Source organism: Panthera onca, chromosome E3 (genome assembly GCF_046562875.1).
Source record: "Panthera onca isolate mPanOnc1 chromosome E3, mPanOnc1 haplotype 2, whole genome shotgun sequence".
NCBI lineage: Eukaryota > Metazoa > Chordata > Mammalia > Carnivora > Felidae > Panthera > Panthera onca.
In genome coordinates, this window is record NC_138354.1 from 22,339,086 (window position 1) to 22,355,250 (window position 16,165).

Sequence of the window (16,165 nt, forward strand, 5' to 3'; positions counted from 1 at the left end):
ACACAGGGGGACAAGGACTTGAAGTTGGTTTTGTCATGAACAACACTGACAACAGTACACGAGACGGGATCAGACACAATAAATACTTCACGAACGTTAAATGAACAACAACAACAACAACAACAACAAAACAATGACACTTTATGGATCCTAACTTTGGGAAAATGGGTTACCGCACAATTATTTTGCATTTATCTTTGTTTCCCAAAGGTTGTGAGACATAGCTGACACTGGCAGTGACGATTAAAAGAAAAAGCAAAGAAGTGCTTTATTTATTAATGAGAAGGGAACAAATTACACACTTTTCTTCCTTGGGCTGAAATTGAGTCATTTCCATCATATTCCCAAAGCTAAACTGTGTCAGCTTCACCAGTCAAAGAGCATACTAAAAAGAAGGGACTCTTCAGAATACACTTCTCCATCCTTCTGAAGAGTGCGTGACATGGAGGCTCTGCGGTTTTTTGGTCAGAGTCTCTTTACATCCTCCTTAATTAAGGAGCTGGAGCAAGGCATTCCAAGCTTAATTAGTAGAAGTCAGGTTTTGTACCAAAAAGGGATTCATTCATTTTCACTGTGTGGAAGTCTGACACACGGTGAAAGCTTTTAGAAAATTGGCTTCTTACTTGGTCCTCAAAACTCCCATTTTTTTTCATCAACAGAGATGAAGTAAACAATTTCAGAGCTTTCTCTAGTGATTCTTGAAAAGCCAACCACTTTATACACTGCAATTGTCAGATCCTTCCCGATTCATGAAATTATGCTGGTGATAACAAGTTTTTATTTATTTCTCTGTGCTCAGGGAAATACCATAAAAACCTGTTAAAAGATCTCTCCGGAATATTTTCAAAACATGCTTTAGGGGTGCCCGGGTGGCTCAGTCGGTTATGCATCCAACTTCAGCTCAGGTCATGATTTCACAGTTGGTGGGTTTGAGCCCTGCACTGGGGTCTGTGCTGACAGCTCAGAGCCTGGAGCCTGCTCGGGATTCTCTCTCTCCCTCTCTCTCTGCCCCTCCCCTAATCGCGCTCACGCTCGCTCTCTGTCTCTCAAAAATAAATAAATAAACTTAAGGGGCACCTGGGTGGCTCAGCTGGTTAAGCATCTGACTTGGGCTCAGGTCACAATCTCCCGGTTCATGAATTCGAGCCCCGCGCCAGGCTCTGTGCTGCCGGCTTGGAGCTTGGAGCCTGGAGCCCGGAGCCTGCTTCAGATTCCATTCTCTCTGCCCCTCCCTCACTTGTTCTCTCTCCCCTCCTCAAAAATAAAAAATAAAAAAAATAAACATTAAAACATGCATTTATTTGGTTTATTCACTGAATATTATTAAAGCATGGGCAAGAGCGTAGCCTTCCTGTTTTGTCTCCCATGTAAATACAGGGCTGTTTTCAAAGAAAAAGCAGCAGTAGAGCCCAGTAGAGTCAGTCCTCAAACCCGGGCTCAGACACTCAACAGCTGCATAACCAATAGGCAAGTTACTTTTCTTGGCCTCAATTTCACTTCTAAGCGGTGACAATACTATCTACTTTCATAGGGCTGCTGAAGGGAGTAAATGCAGACTTAACATTGTGCACACACACTGATAAAGCCCTACTTCCATATTAGTTTTTCAACATCCTACTTCACAAAGACTCAGAGTTCCCAGCCTGCTACCCTGGCCCCTCCCCTGGGTCCCACACATCTCCCCAAATTCAATAGCTAAAGATTACTCTTAGCACATGAAGCTTTTAGGACACTGCTCCAGTATGTGTTCTGAATCACTGGTGACCACTCATTATTAGTGATTAAATATTCAGAATATTTCCCTTGGTTAAATGAAGTAAATATAAAGCAGTGCCCGACACACAGTAGGTGCTCCAACTTAGCTATTATGGTGTCTCCAATATGACTTGACATGTAGTCAATTTAATAGGTCTTGAATATTTTGATCATTCTCTAGGAGCAATGAAGTTTTAAGCAATGAAAATGTGTTTGATTAAAAAAAAAAAAATCCTCTAAGGCTAGAATTGAGTAAGAAGGGGCGGGGGGGGGGGGGGAGTGACTGAGCAAGAACAAAGGCTTCCAAATGTGGCAAGGAACAAAAATGTGTTTTAAATGTTGATCCAATTTTCATTAAGAGTTTTTAGTTAATCCAGAAAGAGAACAGCAGCAATAAACTATGCTTCCCTATGTGAACACCAGCAAACAAAAAAATCATTATCTACTATTTTCCATTACTGCTTCCATCCCAGCCTCCCTTCATCTCCTTTTCAGAGCTCTGAGGTTTGTTACTCTCTGGAATATAACTTGCTTATAAAAATCACCTGAAGAAAGCACTGGTGAGAGAGATGGTGAGAGAGAGAGAAAGAAGAAGGAGGAGGAGGAGGAGGAGGAGGAGGAGGAGGGGAGGGAAAGGGAGGAGGGAGGGAGGGAGGGAGGCAAGAGGAGAGGTTAGCTGTCAAAAATTAACAGTGTTTATTCTTTTACAAGGAATATATAATCAGCATGTTTTCAAAACAAGCCAGTGTCAGAGCTGAAAAGCTGCTTTTAAAAAATTACTTTTCTTACTCAAGTTCCCAAGGGTGTCGTGAAGCAGGGGAATATTAACTCCTTCCCTGCCTTTACATTATGTAGGCCACAGGGCATTCTTAAAACTTATCCATCTATTCGCATACCTCACCCTAAATTTTTCAGCATTTGACTCCCTTGTTGTTTGAAGGAGAAACTCACATATTTTTAAAAGACATTTCAAATATTCAAACATTCAAATATTCATGCTCCTTACAGTTTTTCAAAAAAGTTCAAGTCACAAGGTGAGAATAAAACTTTCAAGAATTTCATTATGTCTCGCATTATGTTGGCTCACATTTTTATCCGATGAGTTATGAATCCACTGCACCCAGAAATAAACACCTACTTGTCTTCATGTAACAAAGCTGGTCAAGAATTTAATTTATGATACTTTACAAAAACCCAACTTTTATATAAACGGTCTCACCACAGGGTGAAAGCAACATGAGTGTTATTTAACCAGAAATGGCAGTAGCCTTAGAAAGAACAGCTCGTTAAAGTCAGAACTCTCTAGAGGGTGCTACAGCCAAACTGGTAATGCTCAGTCTGAACACTAAGATCTTGATTCTTGACAATCAAGAAGGCTCTAGAGCTATGCGACCTAATCAAATTTAAAATTCAGTTCCTTGGTCACAGCTTTCTTCCCCACAGCCCTCTGTCACATTTCTGTCAAGTATGTGATAGCCACAAATAACTCAACCTGGGCCTGATACAGACTCTAATATGGAAAGACAAAAAATGCTGCTGACAGTATATTCTGGATTATGTGGATTCTCCTGATTTTTAAAGGTTGGCAATCAAAATTTTAAAGGATAATAAAAATACTGTGTGGAGACCAGAGGAGACTGAGGAAACAGGACAACTAAATGCATTTGTGTATCTTGCACAGGATCTTAGAAGAGAAAGAAGTTAATGGAAGAAACAGTGAAATCTCAATAAAGTCTAGAGTTCTGTTAATACCCACATCAGTTTCTTAGTTTTGACAAAGGTGTCACAGAAATACAAGATGTGAATCATGGAAAAACTGGGTGGGGTGCATATGGGAACTCTACTACCTTTTCAACTTTTCTATATAGCATCAATTATTCCAAAATCAAAAGTTTAATAAACAATAACAACCGTGTGTGCCAAAACTGTCCCACAAGCCTCCAGTCTGTAATCTCTAAACACCACGAATCCCAAATCACAAACACCTCACAGATATTATACACAGCACAAATATAAACAATACATTTTCATAAACGAGAATAATCGTGACCAATTATGAAGGGAGATGCCATCAGAAGAAGGGTAAAACGAGTAAAACGCTGGCAAAACAACATAATGCACCTTGAAGAGTTTCATAGCCTAACATTCTCAGAATTGTGCAAAGTCTAAAATCTAGAAGATTCAAATATATTCATATTTTAAGTATAGATGTACACCCCTGGGTCAGGCAAAAATCTAAGATGGACTATAACCATGTGCCCCAAAGTAAGATACATCATAATAGCCTAAGAAATCGGGAAGGGAGGACCAATGGCCACTGGAGCGATCTGGCAGACGATGAGCTCTGAGAGTCTGGAAACATTGAAAGGGCCTCCTTGGCCGAGGAGTTGGATCAAAAAGAAACAGAAACAGGGATGAACATGAAAGAGAGAAGAATGCTCTGCCAAGTATAAAGGAGTGAGGGGCAAACAGCCTGGTTAGATCATGGGAGGTCAGATCAAAGAGGGCCTTGAAAGCCAAGCAGAGAAGTCTGGCCTTGAAGCAGGGCAAAGGGACAACGTAACATCCCTACAGAGGGAAGGGGTGTGAGGAAAGCAGAGCGTGAAGAAGATGAATTTGGTCATGTTCCTACTACATTAATTTGGAAATGCTCACCCCCCTGTATCATTCCACACCCCTGTAACTTTCTCACATATCCAGGTTCAAAGCCACAATGTCACCCTCAATTCCCCCTCTGATCTCACCAGCTGCAATCCTACGAATTCTATACCTCACACATCTTTCATCCATCTTGTACCCCTGCTGCCAAGACCTCAGTTCAAATCATCTTTACCCTGTCTGCTCCTCCTCTTCCCTCCCTGGTACTGTTTCTATTGGTGACACTAGACGCCACTGACAAAGAAACATTCCTGAAGCATAGCTTATGACCATGATCTTTGCTGGCTCTCCACTCTCTCTTTTTTAAGACTCAAATCAGTAGTTTACTTATTTTTATTCACTTTAATTCCAGTACCGTTAACACACAGTGTTATGTTAGCTTTCGGTGTACATAATACAGTGATTCAACCATTCCACACGTTGCCAGGGCTGGCTCTCCGCTCTCTAACCAGCAGGAAGCCCTACGATTTCCCCCTACCTCCAGGTCTATATTCTGTCACTTCCCCCAACACTCCCACACTTATTCTCTGAATACTCCCTCTTCTTGTCCACCTGCTTCCTCTGCCCAAAGCGCCTTGCTTCTCTTAGCTCCATCTTCCAGCCAAGACTTTCCATGCACAATGACTGACAGCTTTCAAAAAAGAACAAAAAAACAAACCATGTCACTCTTCTGCTTAAATTCTTCCATGGCTCCTGTGTATAAAATGCACGTCCAGGCTCCTGGGTCCACAGAGCATGTAAGGCCTCCATTGACCTAACTCCTGCCTATCCCTTCAGAAAAACCCTTCTACCCTCTACCTACTTACTGCTGGGCATTTGGTGCTCTAGGGATGTCCATTGACAGTATCATCACATTATTTCTTGTCTCTGTACTTTCAATCATGCTGATCCCCTCTGTCATTTCCTTCTTTCTTGGGTTTGGCTGTTTCATCTTTTAAGATCCATCACCTCAAGGAGATTTTCCTTACCCGCGCCCCCCCCCCCCCCCCCCCGCCCTCCTCCCCGCGCCTTCCTGTCCTGTGTTAAAGAAGCTAACTGTCACTCCTCTGCATCCAGGACAACATCAACATTTTTACTTGAAGCCAATCACCTCATACTATCGTATGTATAGGTATGTCCTTCTACTGCCACTTTCTCTAGTAAAATGTAAGCTAAGACTGTTCTTATTCACTCTTACACACCTGCTCCTAATAAATGTTACCTTAACGAATGCTGACCTCAAATAAAAACAGGAGGTACTGGCTGCGTATCTCAACCAAATGTAGAGGATATACTTCTGATACAGCTAAAAGTAAAAACTCAGAATCTTCGAACAAGTTCAGCATCTGAGAGCCCTACACCTTTCATTACCAGGCAGTCAACTCCCGGGAGGGCAAAAAATTCCTGATTCAGGATCTGAGAGGAATTAGGATCCTGCCTCCTTACCACCCCGAAGGCTTTTGCTTGACATGTACCGGGAGCTGTTCAACCTAGCAAAATAACCATGAGGTTAGCAATCCGCTATTCTTAGTAATTAAATGGAGAGCGGGCATCATCGTCTGCCTCTAGGAAGGAGCTGGGGACAACTGTACACAGAGACCAAGGAATAAAGCAAGGGACGAGGCGAGAGTCTCAGAGGTAACCCCAGACAAGAAGACTTTTAAATGGAAAACTGAAGGGAAGGTACATGTGCTCAAAGACTCAAATCAAGGGAGTATGTTAGGAAGTGGTGTTCAACCTAGGAGACAGTTGTAAGGTAGGTCTCGAGGCAGTATATTTTAAAAGTGGCAATCTAGACCACGGTAACCATTAACCCCAAAGGACGTCACTGAAGAAGTCTGTCCCCACCCCTCTCTTCTTTCATGCTCTTCACTCTCCCATCCTGGGGGTTAATAAAAATGCATATCAACAACCTTTATGAAAAAAAAAAAAAGGATAAAAAATAGCTTTAAACAACGTACCTTTGATTTTTTGTTCAGTGGCCTAAAAACAAACAAACAAACAAAAAACAATGTAAATATGAAACTGAAAGAAATGGATTGTTATGATAAAATGTTCATATATTACTATTACATAAGACATATACACTTTTATTAAGGAATTTGTCACTCAGATGAACTGCATAGGAAAAGATATGCAAAGAAAGCATGCTTTTCCCACAGATGTGCCCCATTGTCTCTGACACAATGTTTAGTAATAAAAAATTTTGAAATGTTTCTTTTAGATACATAGCAGAAGACATCATTGTATGATAGTAAATAAAAAAAAAGGGACTGCACTGTTCTCATTATTTAGTTTTTAAATGATTTTTATGTAACTGTCACCTTTAACATTTCGTGGATCTACTGAATTTTGCGTATGTTTAAATGGCTTCAAAAACTCTTCTTTCAAATGATAAAAGATGGATTAAGTTTTCTGGAAGAAAAGCTGAGGTTAGGTTAAACATGGTTAACTTTTAAGTATTTCTTAGTGGGAGAAAATATATCAAACATATCTGTCGCTTCTGACACACCCGACAATTCAGTAAGATCACTGTGTTCAGAAGCTGAACTGCCACAAAGCCCGTCTTTCCGTGCCTGCCCCATCGCACACCCTGAGGTCTCCTCATGAGGAGCAAGGGCTTGTGACTCCAACTTCAAGGGCCCCCAAAAGAAAGAAGTGATTACAGACAGAGGCCACAAGCGAAAATCAACTTTTTAATTAAGATCAATTGCATGGGAGTCCTAAAAATAAAAGACACGAGGAGAGGCAGGGAGGTGAGGAAAGACCAAATAATTAGTAGCTGAAGAACCAGGAATTCTTCCAAAATAAAGACAAGGCTTTCCTTAAGTGCCATGGGGCATGATAATTTTGCTTAGTCATATGAAACTACTGTCATTAGAAATATCATTTTTTGAATTAGATCATTATAGAACTAGGTGGTAAAGGACTACATGGCAATTACCCTACTCCTGAAGCCACACTGAACAATCTTCCCCTGGAGAGGCAGAGTCAGTGTGGCCAGTGAGCTACTTTACCAAGCTTTAGAGCACTAATGCTGTGGCAAATAATGGAGGCCCATCTTTTACTCTATATGGATCAAAAATTAAAAAAACAAAAAACAAAAAACAAAAAACAAAAAACCGATGGAAGGACAAAATGGCAAAAGACCAGTCAACTAGCTTGAACCCTTTATTTCTGGAGACATTGTTTTAAAATTTGATGGTAGAAAAACAGTCTTATTAGAGAGAACTTGGTATATGAATAGTTTATGACAAGTACCGTACCGTGTCAAACAATAAGATACCTAATTTTCTGAAGCCAAAACATTATAGCACAAAAATTATTTTACATCCTAAACTTAAAAAAAAAAAAAAAAACCAAAAAACTCTCCTGGTCTCTTCCACAGTTCACTTCCAAAGGAAACTAAGTTATGGAAGCCACGACCACATTACTAAATCCCAAGACAGACAGCCAGCGTTGCTCTTATAGGCCTTAACATAAAGGATGTGTACTCTCCAACTCCTCCGGAAAAACGACTCCAAGTTGCTTCAGAACAGCCAACCTCATTCAGTATTCTGTCATCTACAGAGAAGGCACCAAGAAGACATCCAAAGGTGTCTGCCCATCAGGACGCTGACTACCACAGTAAAGGGACGGGAATAATAGAACCCAAGAGCGCCTAACAGATTAGGAGGCAACTGAACCGACATGTGGTCCAGGGACCTAGCGTATTACTCAGACTATTAAAGAGAATTTCCCAAATGGGATCAGTAATTTTAAGAGTTGTCCGCACTGTTCAAAATGGTAGCCACTGTCCACATGTGGCTGACCCGTGAAATAAAGCTAGTCCAAACCGATGTGTAAAATACCAGATTTCTATTTTTTAGTATTTAAAAAAGGTAAAAATATCTCATTAATAACAGTCATATTTTGGATATATTTGGTTACATAAAATATATTAAAATTAACTTCAACATTTCTTTTTTACTTTTACATGACCTTGTAATTTAAACCCTCTGGGCCTCGGTTTCCTAATTCTTGAAATGGGGTGGGGGAGGAGGGCAGGGGAGACTGGACTGCCTACCTTTCAGGGCTATTATGAGGCCTAAGTACAATATAAAAGATTTTTTTTTTACAACACTATTCAAATGTGAGGTATCACTGTAGGACAGAATTAAAGGCTTCTGTCAAATCTAGAAGCAAAATTACTTCCATATTGAATATTTTTCCCTTAAAAACACAAAAACAGGAGCACCTGGCTGGCTCAGTTGGTACAGCACAGGAATCTTGATCTCAGGGCTGTGAGTTTGAGTCCCACGTTGGGCGCAGAGCTTACTTCAAAAAACAAACGTGAACTGTGATTCGACAAGCAATTACCTCAACTGCCTCACTTCATAAAGGTATCGGACAGGTGGCAGACACACCACACGCCAGGCTCTCTGTTTCTGTCAGGCTCTGCACCAGTTGTCCCCACCCCTGCATCCCTAAGCAGACTTGAGCGGCTAAGAGCTCAGTGTCTGAAGCCAGACTCTCAATCCTGGGTCCACCACTTAACACTACGTGACCTGGATCAAAATTAATTAGCTTCCGTAAAGCTCAGTTTCCTCATCTATAAGGGCAGAACAAAAACACCTACCCCAGAGCTGTTGTGAGACTAAAAGGATCTAACTCATGAAGAGCTCAGAGGGGAAAAAAGAGCTTAGGACAGCGCCTCGCAGGCAGGAAGCTTTCAGTGGGTATTAGCAGCTGCTGCTGTCTCTGCCCGCCCGTCACCAGCCACACCTGCCGGTGGCAGTGGCTCAATCCTTTCATGCCGGGAAAAGGCCCAACTCAAACACTCCAGGTTCCCAAGTCCCTGTTTATTTTCTCTTAATCATCTACAGTATCTAATACAGTGCCAGGTATTAGAAACTAACATTAGGGGGGCACCTGGCTGGCTCAGTCATTGGAACATGTGACTCTTCGTCTCGGGGTTATGAGTCTGAGCCCCACGTTGGATGTAGTGATTACTTAACCCTTAGGGGCACCTGGGTGGCTCAGATGGTTAAGTGTCCAACTTCAGCTCAGGTCACCATCTCACAATTGGTGAGTTAGATAGAGCCCCATGTCGGGCGCTGATCTGACAGTGTGGAGCCTGCTTTGGATTCTCTCTTCCTGTCTCTGCCCCTCCTCCCCTGTTCTCTCTCTCTCACAAACAAACGTAAATATAAAATAAAATCTTAAAAAAACAAAAAGGAACCTTAGGAATAAAGAACTGATGCTTGAAATCACCTATTTTAAATGAGATAATCAGGGCTCAGAAAACTTTTCTAGGATTTCTTAGCAAGCAGCACTCAGTCTAGCCTTCAAGGCTAGATGCATACAAAGTGGCTTTTTAAAAATTTTTTTAATGTTTTTATTTATTTTTGAGAGAGAGATCAAGACAAACTGTGAGCAAGGAAGAGTCAGAGAGAGGGGGAGACACAGAATCTGAAGTAGGCTCCAGGCTCTGAGCTGTCAGCACAGAGCCCGACGCAGGGCTCGAACCCGCGAACCGTGAGATCGTGACCTGAGCCACAGTCAGGCGCTCAACCGACTGAGCCACCCAGGCGCCCCCAAAGTGTTTAAAAAAAAAAAAAAAAATGACTGGAGACCAGCAAGGTGAAACAGGCAGGACTGGAAGAGAACACCTGACCTCCCTGGATGACTGCAGCACTCCAGGCCTGCTTATGTTACTGCCCAGGCTGCTGAGAAAATGTTACTTACACTGCTGAACATGATCCCTAGTCTCAGAACAAAATGGTCTTCAGGAGACATGGCGATTAATACTTAAATCTCCAAAAAAGGGGAATAAAAATTGGAAGTTTTCTACGATGTAAGTCCCGCTTAAATTCAAACTGAGTACATTTAAATCCACAAAGCCTAGAAAAATCCTCACAGCTCTTAACACAGTAACAAAAATACTCAACGGTCTGTGTTCAACAGGCTTTAAAACAATCTCAACAGTAAAAGGTCCCAATTTGTACTGTTGCTTCCCTCCGGCCCCTCAATTCTTAAGTGCTTTCTAGGAACTACAATTACATGCTTAAAGGTTATACCAAATTATCCCTCTATAATTAACCTATTTCTCAACCTCCTTTTCCCTCCTCCCTACATTTCTCTCAAGATTCCTTCTAGAAATTTCTTCTAAAAACAAAACCTGGAGATAAATCCAACCTACTGCTACCACGGTTGCCCCCCCCCCCCCCCCGCCCTCGCCTTTTAATTGCTTGAGCGACTCCATTCTGAGCCTGCCTACTACCCCGTTTAAGCACAGAAACTACATTCCCGTGGAATATCAAATTATTTCCTAAGCCTTAGAATTAAAAGATAAGTAAACAGCCATGATTCTTAGATATGAAATAGAAATATTTTCAAAAAACAAAATCAAAAATAAAGACATCCAGACATGGACCTTCATTGTGAGAGATGTACTGAGGCTGAAATATAAGAAGCATGTAATCTTTGTGTAACATTTCTTTAAAGAGGAAGTTAAATACTTAAATTTATATTGAAGAAGATAAAATTTTAAAAACTACCATAGTAAAGATATTACGGTGAGCCATGTTGGTGTCTAATAATTTACATAATGAGTTAGGTCACTGGGGTTTTTTTTTGTTTTTTGTTTTTTTAAATTTAAAATAGAAAATAACCAGGGCACCTGGGTGGCTCAGTCGGCTAAGCATCCAACCTTGGTTTCAGCTCAAGGCAGGATCTCAGTTTGTGGGTTCAAGCCTTGCATCAGACTCCGCACTGATAGTGCAGAGCCTGCTTCGGATTGTGTGTCTCCCTCTCTCTCTGCCCTTCCTCTGCTCATGCTCTGTCTCTCTCAAAAATGAATAAACATTAAAAAAATTTTTAATTAAGTAAAATTAAAAAAATTTAAAAATAGAAAATAACCTGTGATCAGAATTCCTTAAAAATACTATAGTGACTATTAGGGACTGTTTCTGTATGCATGGCATACAGGCCTGTTAAATGCCTTACAGAGATTATCACAATATATTATTTGCAGCTTTAAAGTTCACCTTTAGGTTCGGAGGCGGGGGGGGGAAGCAAGAAGCATGAAGGATACAGATGCCTGGCTGGCTCAGTCGGAAGAGCCTGTGACTCTGGATCTCAGAGTTCAAGCCCCACATGGGGTGTAAAGATTACCTGAAAATAAAATCTTTAAAAAGTAAAAAGGATAGGGGCACATGGGTGGCGCGGTTGGGGGTCCGACTCTTCACTTAGTTCAGGTCATGATCCCAGGGTGGTGGGATGGAGCCCTGTGTCAGGCTCCACACTCAGTGGAGCCTGCTTGGAATTCTTTCTCTTTCTCTGCCCCCCCTGGTGGTTCGCTCTCTCTCTCAAAAATATTTAAAAAAAATAAAAATTAAATTAAAAAGATGAAAGATAACACCATGGCACCTAGTTCTGGAAAAGTGCCAGCTGGGGGATTAAGCAGCTTCCCATCCTATTCCTAGTTCTGTTATCCTGACAAAACCATGGTTGGCCACTTAACTCACTTTAATGCTTGGGCTCCTTCTATTTGTAATGAATGGATCAGAACAGATAGTATCTGAAGACTTTTTCAGAAATAAAAACATATAGGTTTTTTTTTTAACATTTGCATAGATTACATAAAACAGGCAGATGGTTTTTACTGTGGTGAGTTTATGTTCCAACATTTATATAAATGGGCCTGCCTACCTGGCTTATGTAGCTGTCTGCCACCTACCTGCATACACCTGCTGGCTCCTTCTACAGACAAAAAGCAAGCTTGAGGAAACCTGTCTGAAAAGTCTTGTGACTCACATTCTTTCATATGGACTGTACATGTGCCAACTTGGGATTCTTCTTTGTTTTGTTTTTTAATAGCTATTTGGTAACAGCCTATAGCAATACCAGCTGTCCTCGCTTCACCGATGTGTGTCATCTGAATTCAGTTATAGGATGGAATTGGAAGAACAGTCTTATTTACAATGGCAGTCTACCCTACTACACTTAACATTTATTAGAGGTATTAAACTTTCTTTAATATTGTGTTAAGTGATTAGTATTACTGTGTCTACAGGACACACAGGGTACCCTACCAATGCTCCCCCACCATTATCGCTAAGCCTCTGTGATGATTCCAGTGGGACATGGTTAGGGGGAGAGACTGGAATGGGTGAGGCAGGGATGGAGTGGAAAAGAATATGAAAAGCTGTCACTTCAGATCTGATGAGAAGCCAAATGGCACAAAGGCCATTATTCATGTATTAAAGACACCGACTTGGTGATTTAGAGATCTAGTCATAAAAGAACCTAAAGATGAACTTCAGCAATTAGAGCCATTATTTGTATTTGTTACAACTTAAATTTTTTTTTACTTACATTGCACATTTCAAAAGCATAATTTTAAAGAAATCATTCCAGTGACCCCCCTGTCTCAAAACTTCCTCAGTGAACAAGGTAAATCCTAAATAAACATGCTTCATTCCATCATACCTTAGGCTTCTTCTCCAGCCATTTCACAGACATACCGACTTACCAGCTAACTTCTGAATTCCTTAGCAGCAGGGATCAACAGGTCCAATGCAACACGCAGACACCTGCCAAACTACCGATCCTACCTAATGTACACCTAAGCATCTTCTTCAACAAGACTCTGATATTTCTTAGTTTTCTTCGTTAAGTAAATGGCCTTCACACCGTGGAACAAGAAGAGTCTCATAAGCCTTCTCCCAACCTCAGACTTGCAGAGGATACAATTCTCTACAATAAATCCTGAGCTAAAGACTGATCGCACTGTAAAGACCAACCTATATCAACAGGCCTCTGACAGAAGCCTAAGGCATCATCAATGCCAAAACTCTGTAATTAGAAACGTGTTTCAAACCCTGTGACCCTTATGGATGCATCCCTCCCAGTCACTCCTGAGAGCAAGCAAAAGCCCAAATGCCTAGGGTCGCCTCTCACCTCTTCACTCTCAGTTCTCCAGTGGTCTGTACTCTACCTCCCGCCCCCTCCAGCACTCACTGGTCACGCTGTAAGCTCATCACTCCAGAAGGAAATTCTCATTCCCCCTTTCTTTCTATTTCCCTGACCTGATTAAGTGCTCCCACGATGCACTCCATCACTCAGTCTGCAACTTAAGAGTCAACCGAAGTTATTCTTCCTTCATATCCCCTTCGGTCCCTCCACCAGCACCCTAGCCTCTAGTTTCCACCTCTTCCAACCAAAGTCCAAGTCCGCTAAGTAAACATTCTCAAACGCATCACCCTGCTAAAATGCCTTCGCTGTTTTCCCCAACACCTAATGGCCAAAACCCAGAGAAGAGTCGGCAGCTACCACCACCCTCTGCAGTCTCATCCTTGGACGTTTCTGCCCTTGGCGTCTCACCCCAGCCAATCAAAACCTGTACTTCTGTAAGGCTGTGGACGCTTACCTCGGAGTTGACTCTGCTTGGAATCCCTTTCTACTCCACTCCTTGCTCACTGGGCTAATTTCTATTCCAAGAAACTGTCCCCATTCCCTGGCCCCATTCCAGGCTGACTGAAGCAGTTCTGTGTGCTTCAACAGCTCCCTACCTACCGCAGATGTATGCGCTGTTTTTCCCTAATAAATAATGCAGAGATAAGTGTGCAGCCGTAACACAGTGCCTGGCACAAAAGAGGTAGAGGTTACAAATTAAAGTCATAATTTTCATTAGAATAGACAGGTGGAACAGTAATTTCAGTGGGTCTTTTGGAACATTTTTAAGGTCCTTGAAAACTTGAGACAGTAGGAGAGGACTGCCCAGCTGTCATCAGGATTCAGTATTAATTTGTAAAAATCTTTATAATCATGGACATAATCTTTTAGTTTTCTGCAATTCTTATTGCTTTAGTTACAGTTTCTGACAATGTACTGGCTAGAGATTATCTACAGTAAATTATGTCCTAGGCTAATTTTAGAGTATCTTAATGTAAATAGCAAATTCTTGAAATCAGCCCAGGTACTAAATAAAAAGTGAAAAGGAAATTGACACTTTATTCCCAATTGTGTGCATTATATGTATTACGTTATTTTGTTTAATTAAATTCTCATTTTACAAAACACAAGGAAACTAAGGCCCAGAGAGGCTAAATGAAGTTTAAGGACACACCGTTAGGTATGCTGTGTGGGAGAGACAGATTTCAATGCAGCCCTCTATGCAGCTACAAATTCCATGCTCTTCTCACATATAGTAAGGTATAAATATATTATGAAAACCTAGGAAGAGTTAATTGAAAGACAAAAACCTATATAAAGCACTTACCTTTGAAAACACTATCGACAAGGTTAAAGAACCATGCATTAAATTGTACACACTTGGCAAGTTACTATATATGCATATTCAAAACACTGAATGTTAAAATGAATCTCAACTGAAGTTAAAACATTCAAATGCCTTAAAAAATCCAATAAGAGTAACTTTCTTTTTAAATCTGTTTAGACCACTTAATATAGAGTTTATACATATATATACTACCTTCTTTTGAGCAGCTTCCTTCTTTTTCTTGTCGTCTTTTTTCTTTTTCTTTTCTTCCATCAACTGTTCTTCTTCTTGCACTAAATCCCTGAACCACACAGTTGCAATTAACTTTCCCAAAATGTATTAAGAAATACAAATAAGGTTGCATACAGATTCATTTTCACTCTTATTAGAAGTAAAGACATGGCAAATTATTCTTTTACATTCATGAAATAAAACACAACTTGCAACCTAATCTAACCCCGCAGCTACTATTTAGTACTCTTCCTCAGGTAGCAGAGCTTTTGTCTTCGTGTTATGTCAAGGAAGACAACCTAAAATTAGCAAATTCTACTCTGGGAAACAAGCTACTCCTTCCAATTCTAGAACGTAAACATCATGTGAGCCAGAGTTAACCTTGCTTCCGGCCCCAATTATCAATTAGTAGCCAACAGCAATGCCTGGGACCTCCCCACAACCCTCTCTGCCCGGGTATCTGGGCTATCTTTGGCTTTCCTTGCTCTAAAAAGCTGCATTAACTATTTTTTAAACACAAGTTATTCATAAAAAGATCATGTATTTCAGCTTACAATAATTTCATATCCCATAAACATTCCAAATAACTCTATCAATAAAACACATGGGAATCAATAATGTACTCACTATATAAATTTATTTCAGTTCTTAAAATCACAAATGCTTAAAGTTGTCTGGGGCGTCTGGGTGGCTCAGTCAGTTAAGCGTCCGACTTTGGCTCAGGTTCTCACAGTTCATGAGTTTGAGCCCGAAATCGGGCTCTGTGCGGACACTCAGAGCCTGGAGTCTGCTTCAGATTCTGTGTCCCTCTTTCTCTGCCCCTCCCCGCTCATGCTCTGTCTCTCTCTCTCAAAAATGAATAAACATTAAAAAAAATAAAAAATAAAAATAAGAAAACCAAATGCTCAAAGTTGTCAACAGAACCCCTGGTTCATAATTTCAAAAACGATAGACAGATTAGGGAAATGGGTTTGCCTCTTTCTTTCCACTCCGCCTTACTGAAATGATAGGAAGAAAAAGTAATAAATCTATCCAGAGCTGATACATAAACAAGAGCAGAGAAAGCTACAACCCAGGAATAAACACAAGAAACGTCATGAATGGATGAATGTGCCAAACCTTGGTGGAGCTCTAGAGAGGCTCCAACAGAGCTAGGAGAGCAGGAATAGGCACAGAGGAAAAAAAGACTGCCTAAGGAATAGAAAAGCCATAACCATTCCACTCCTCCTTTTCCACTTTCCATCCCCATGACTACATGGCCACCAGCAGCAGCTGCAC

At 41.0% G+C, this 16,165-nt stretch overlaps 1 protein-coding gene and 1 non-coding gene across 12 annotated transcripts in view; both read right to left on the bottom strand.

Annotated features, from left to right (window-relative positions):
* Positions 1-16,165, bottom strand: part of TNRC6A (trinucleotide repeat containing adaptor 6A) — a 98,805-nt gene that overhangs the window by 60,279 nt on the left and 22,361 nt on the right. For 10 of the 11 annotated variants that reach the window (XM_078440506.2, XM_078440511.2, XM_078440508.2 and 7 more), the window contains 2 exons: positions 14,870-14,957; positions 6,354-6,375 (listed from right to left, as the gene is read on the bottom strand). The exons of the other annotated variant lie outside the window; for it this stretch is intronic. In XM_078440506.2, coding sequence (XP_078296632.1) covers positions 6,354-6,375; positions 14,870-14,957 — 110 coding nt within the window. The remainder of the gene's footprint in view (positions 1-6,353; positions 6,376-14,869; positions 14,958-16,165) is intronic. 11 annotated transcript variants of the gene reach the window in all.
* Positions 9,880-9,964, bottom strand: TRNAH-GUG (transfer RNA histidin (anticodon GUG)). Its single transcript has one exon. It is a non-coding gene; the product is annotated as a tRNA-His (tRNA).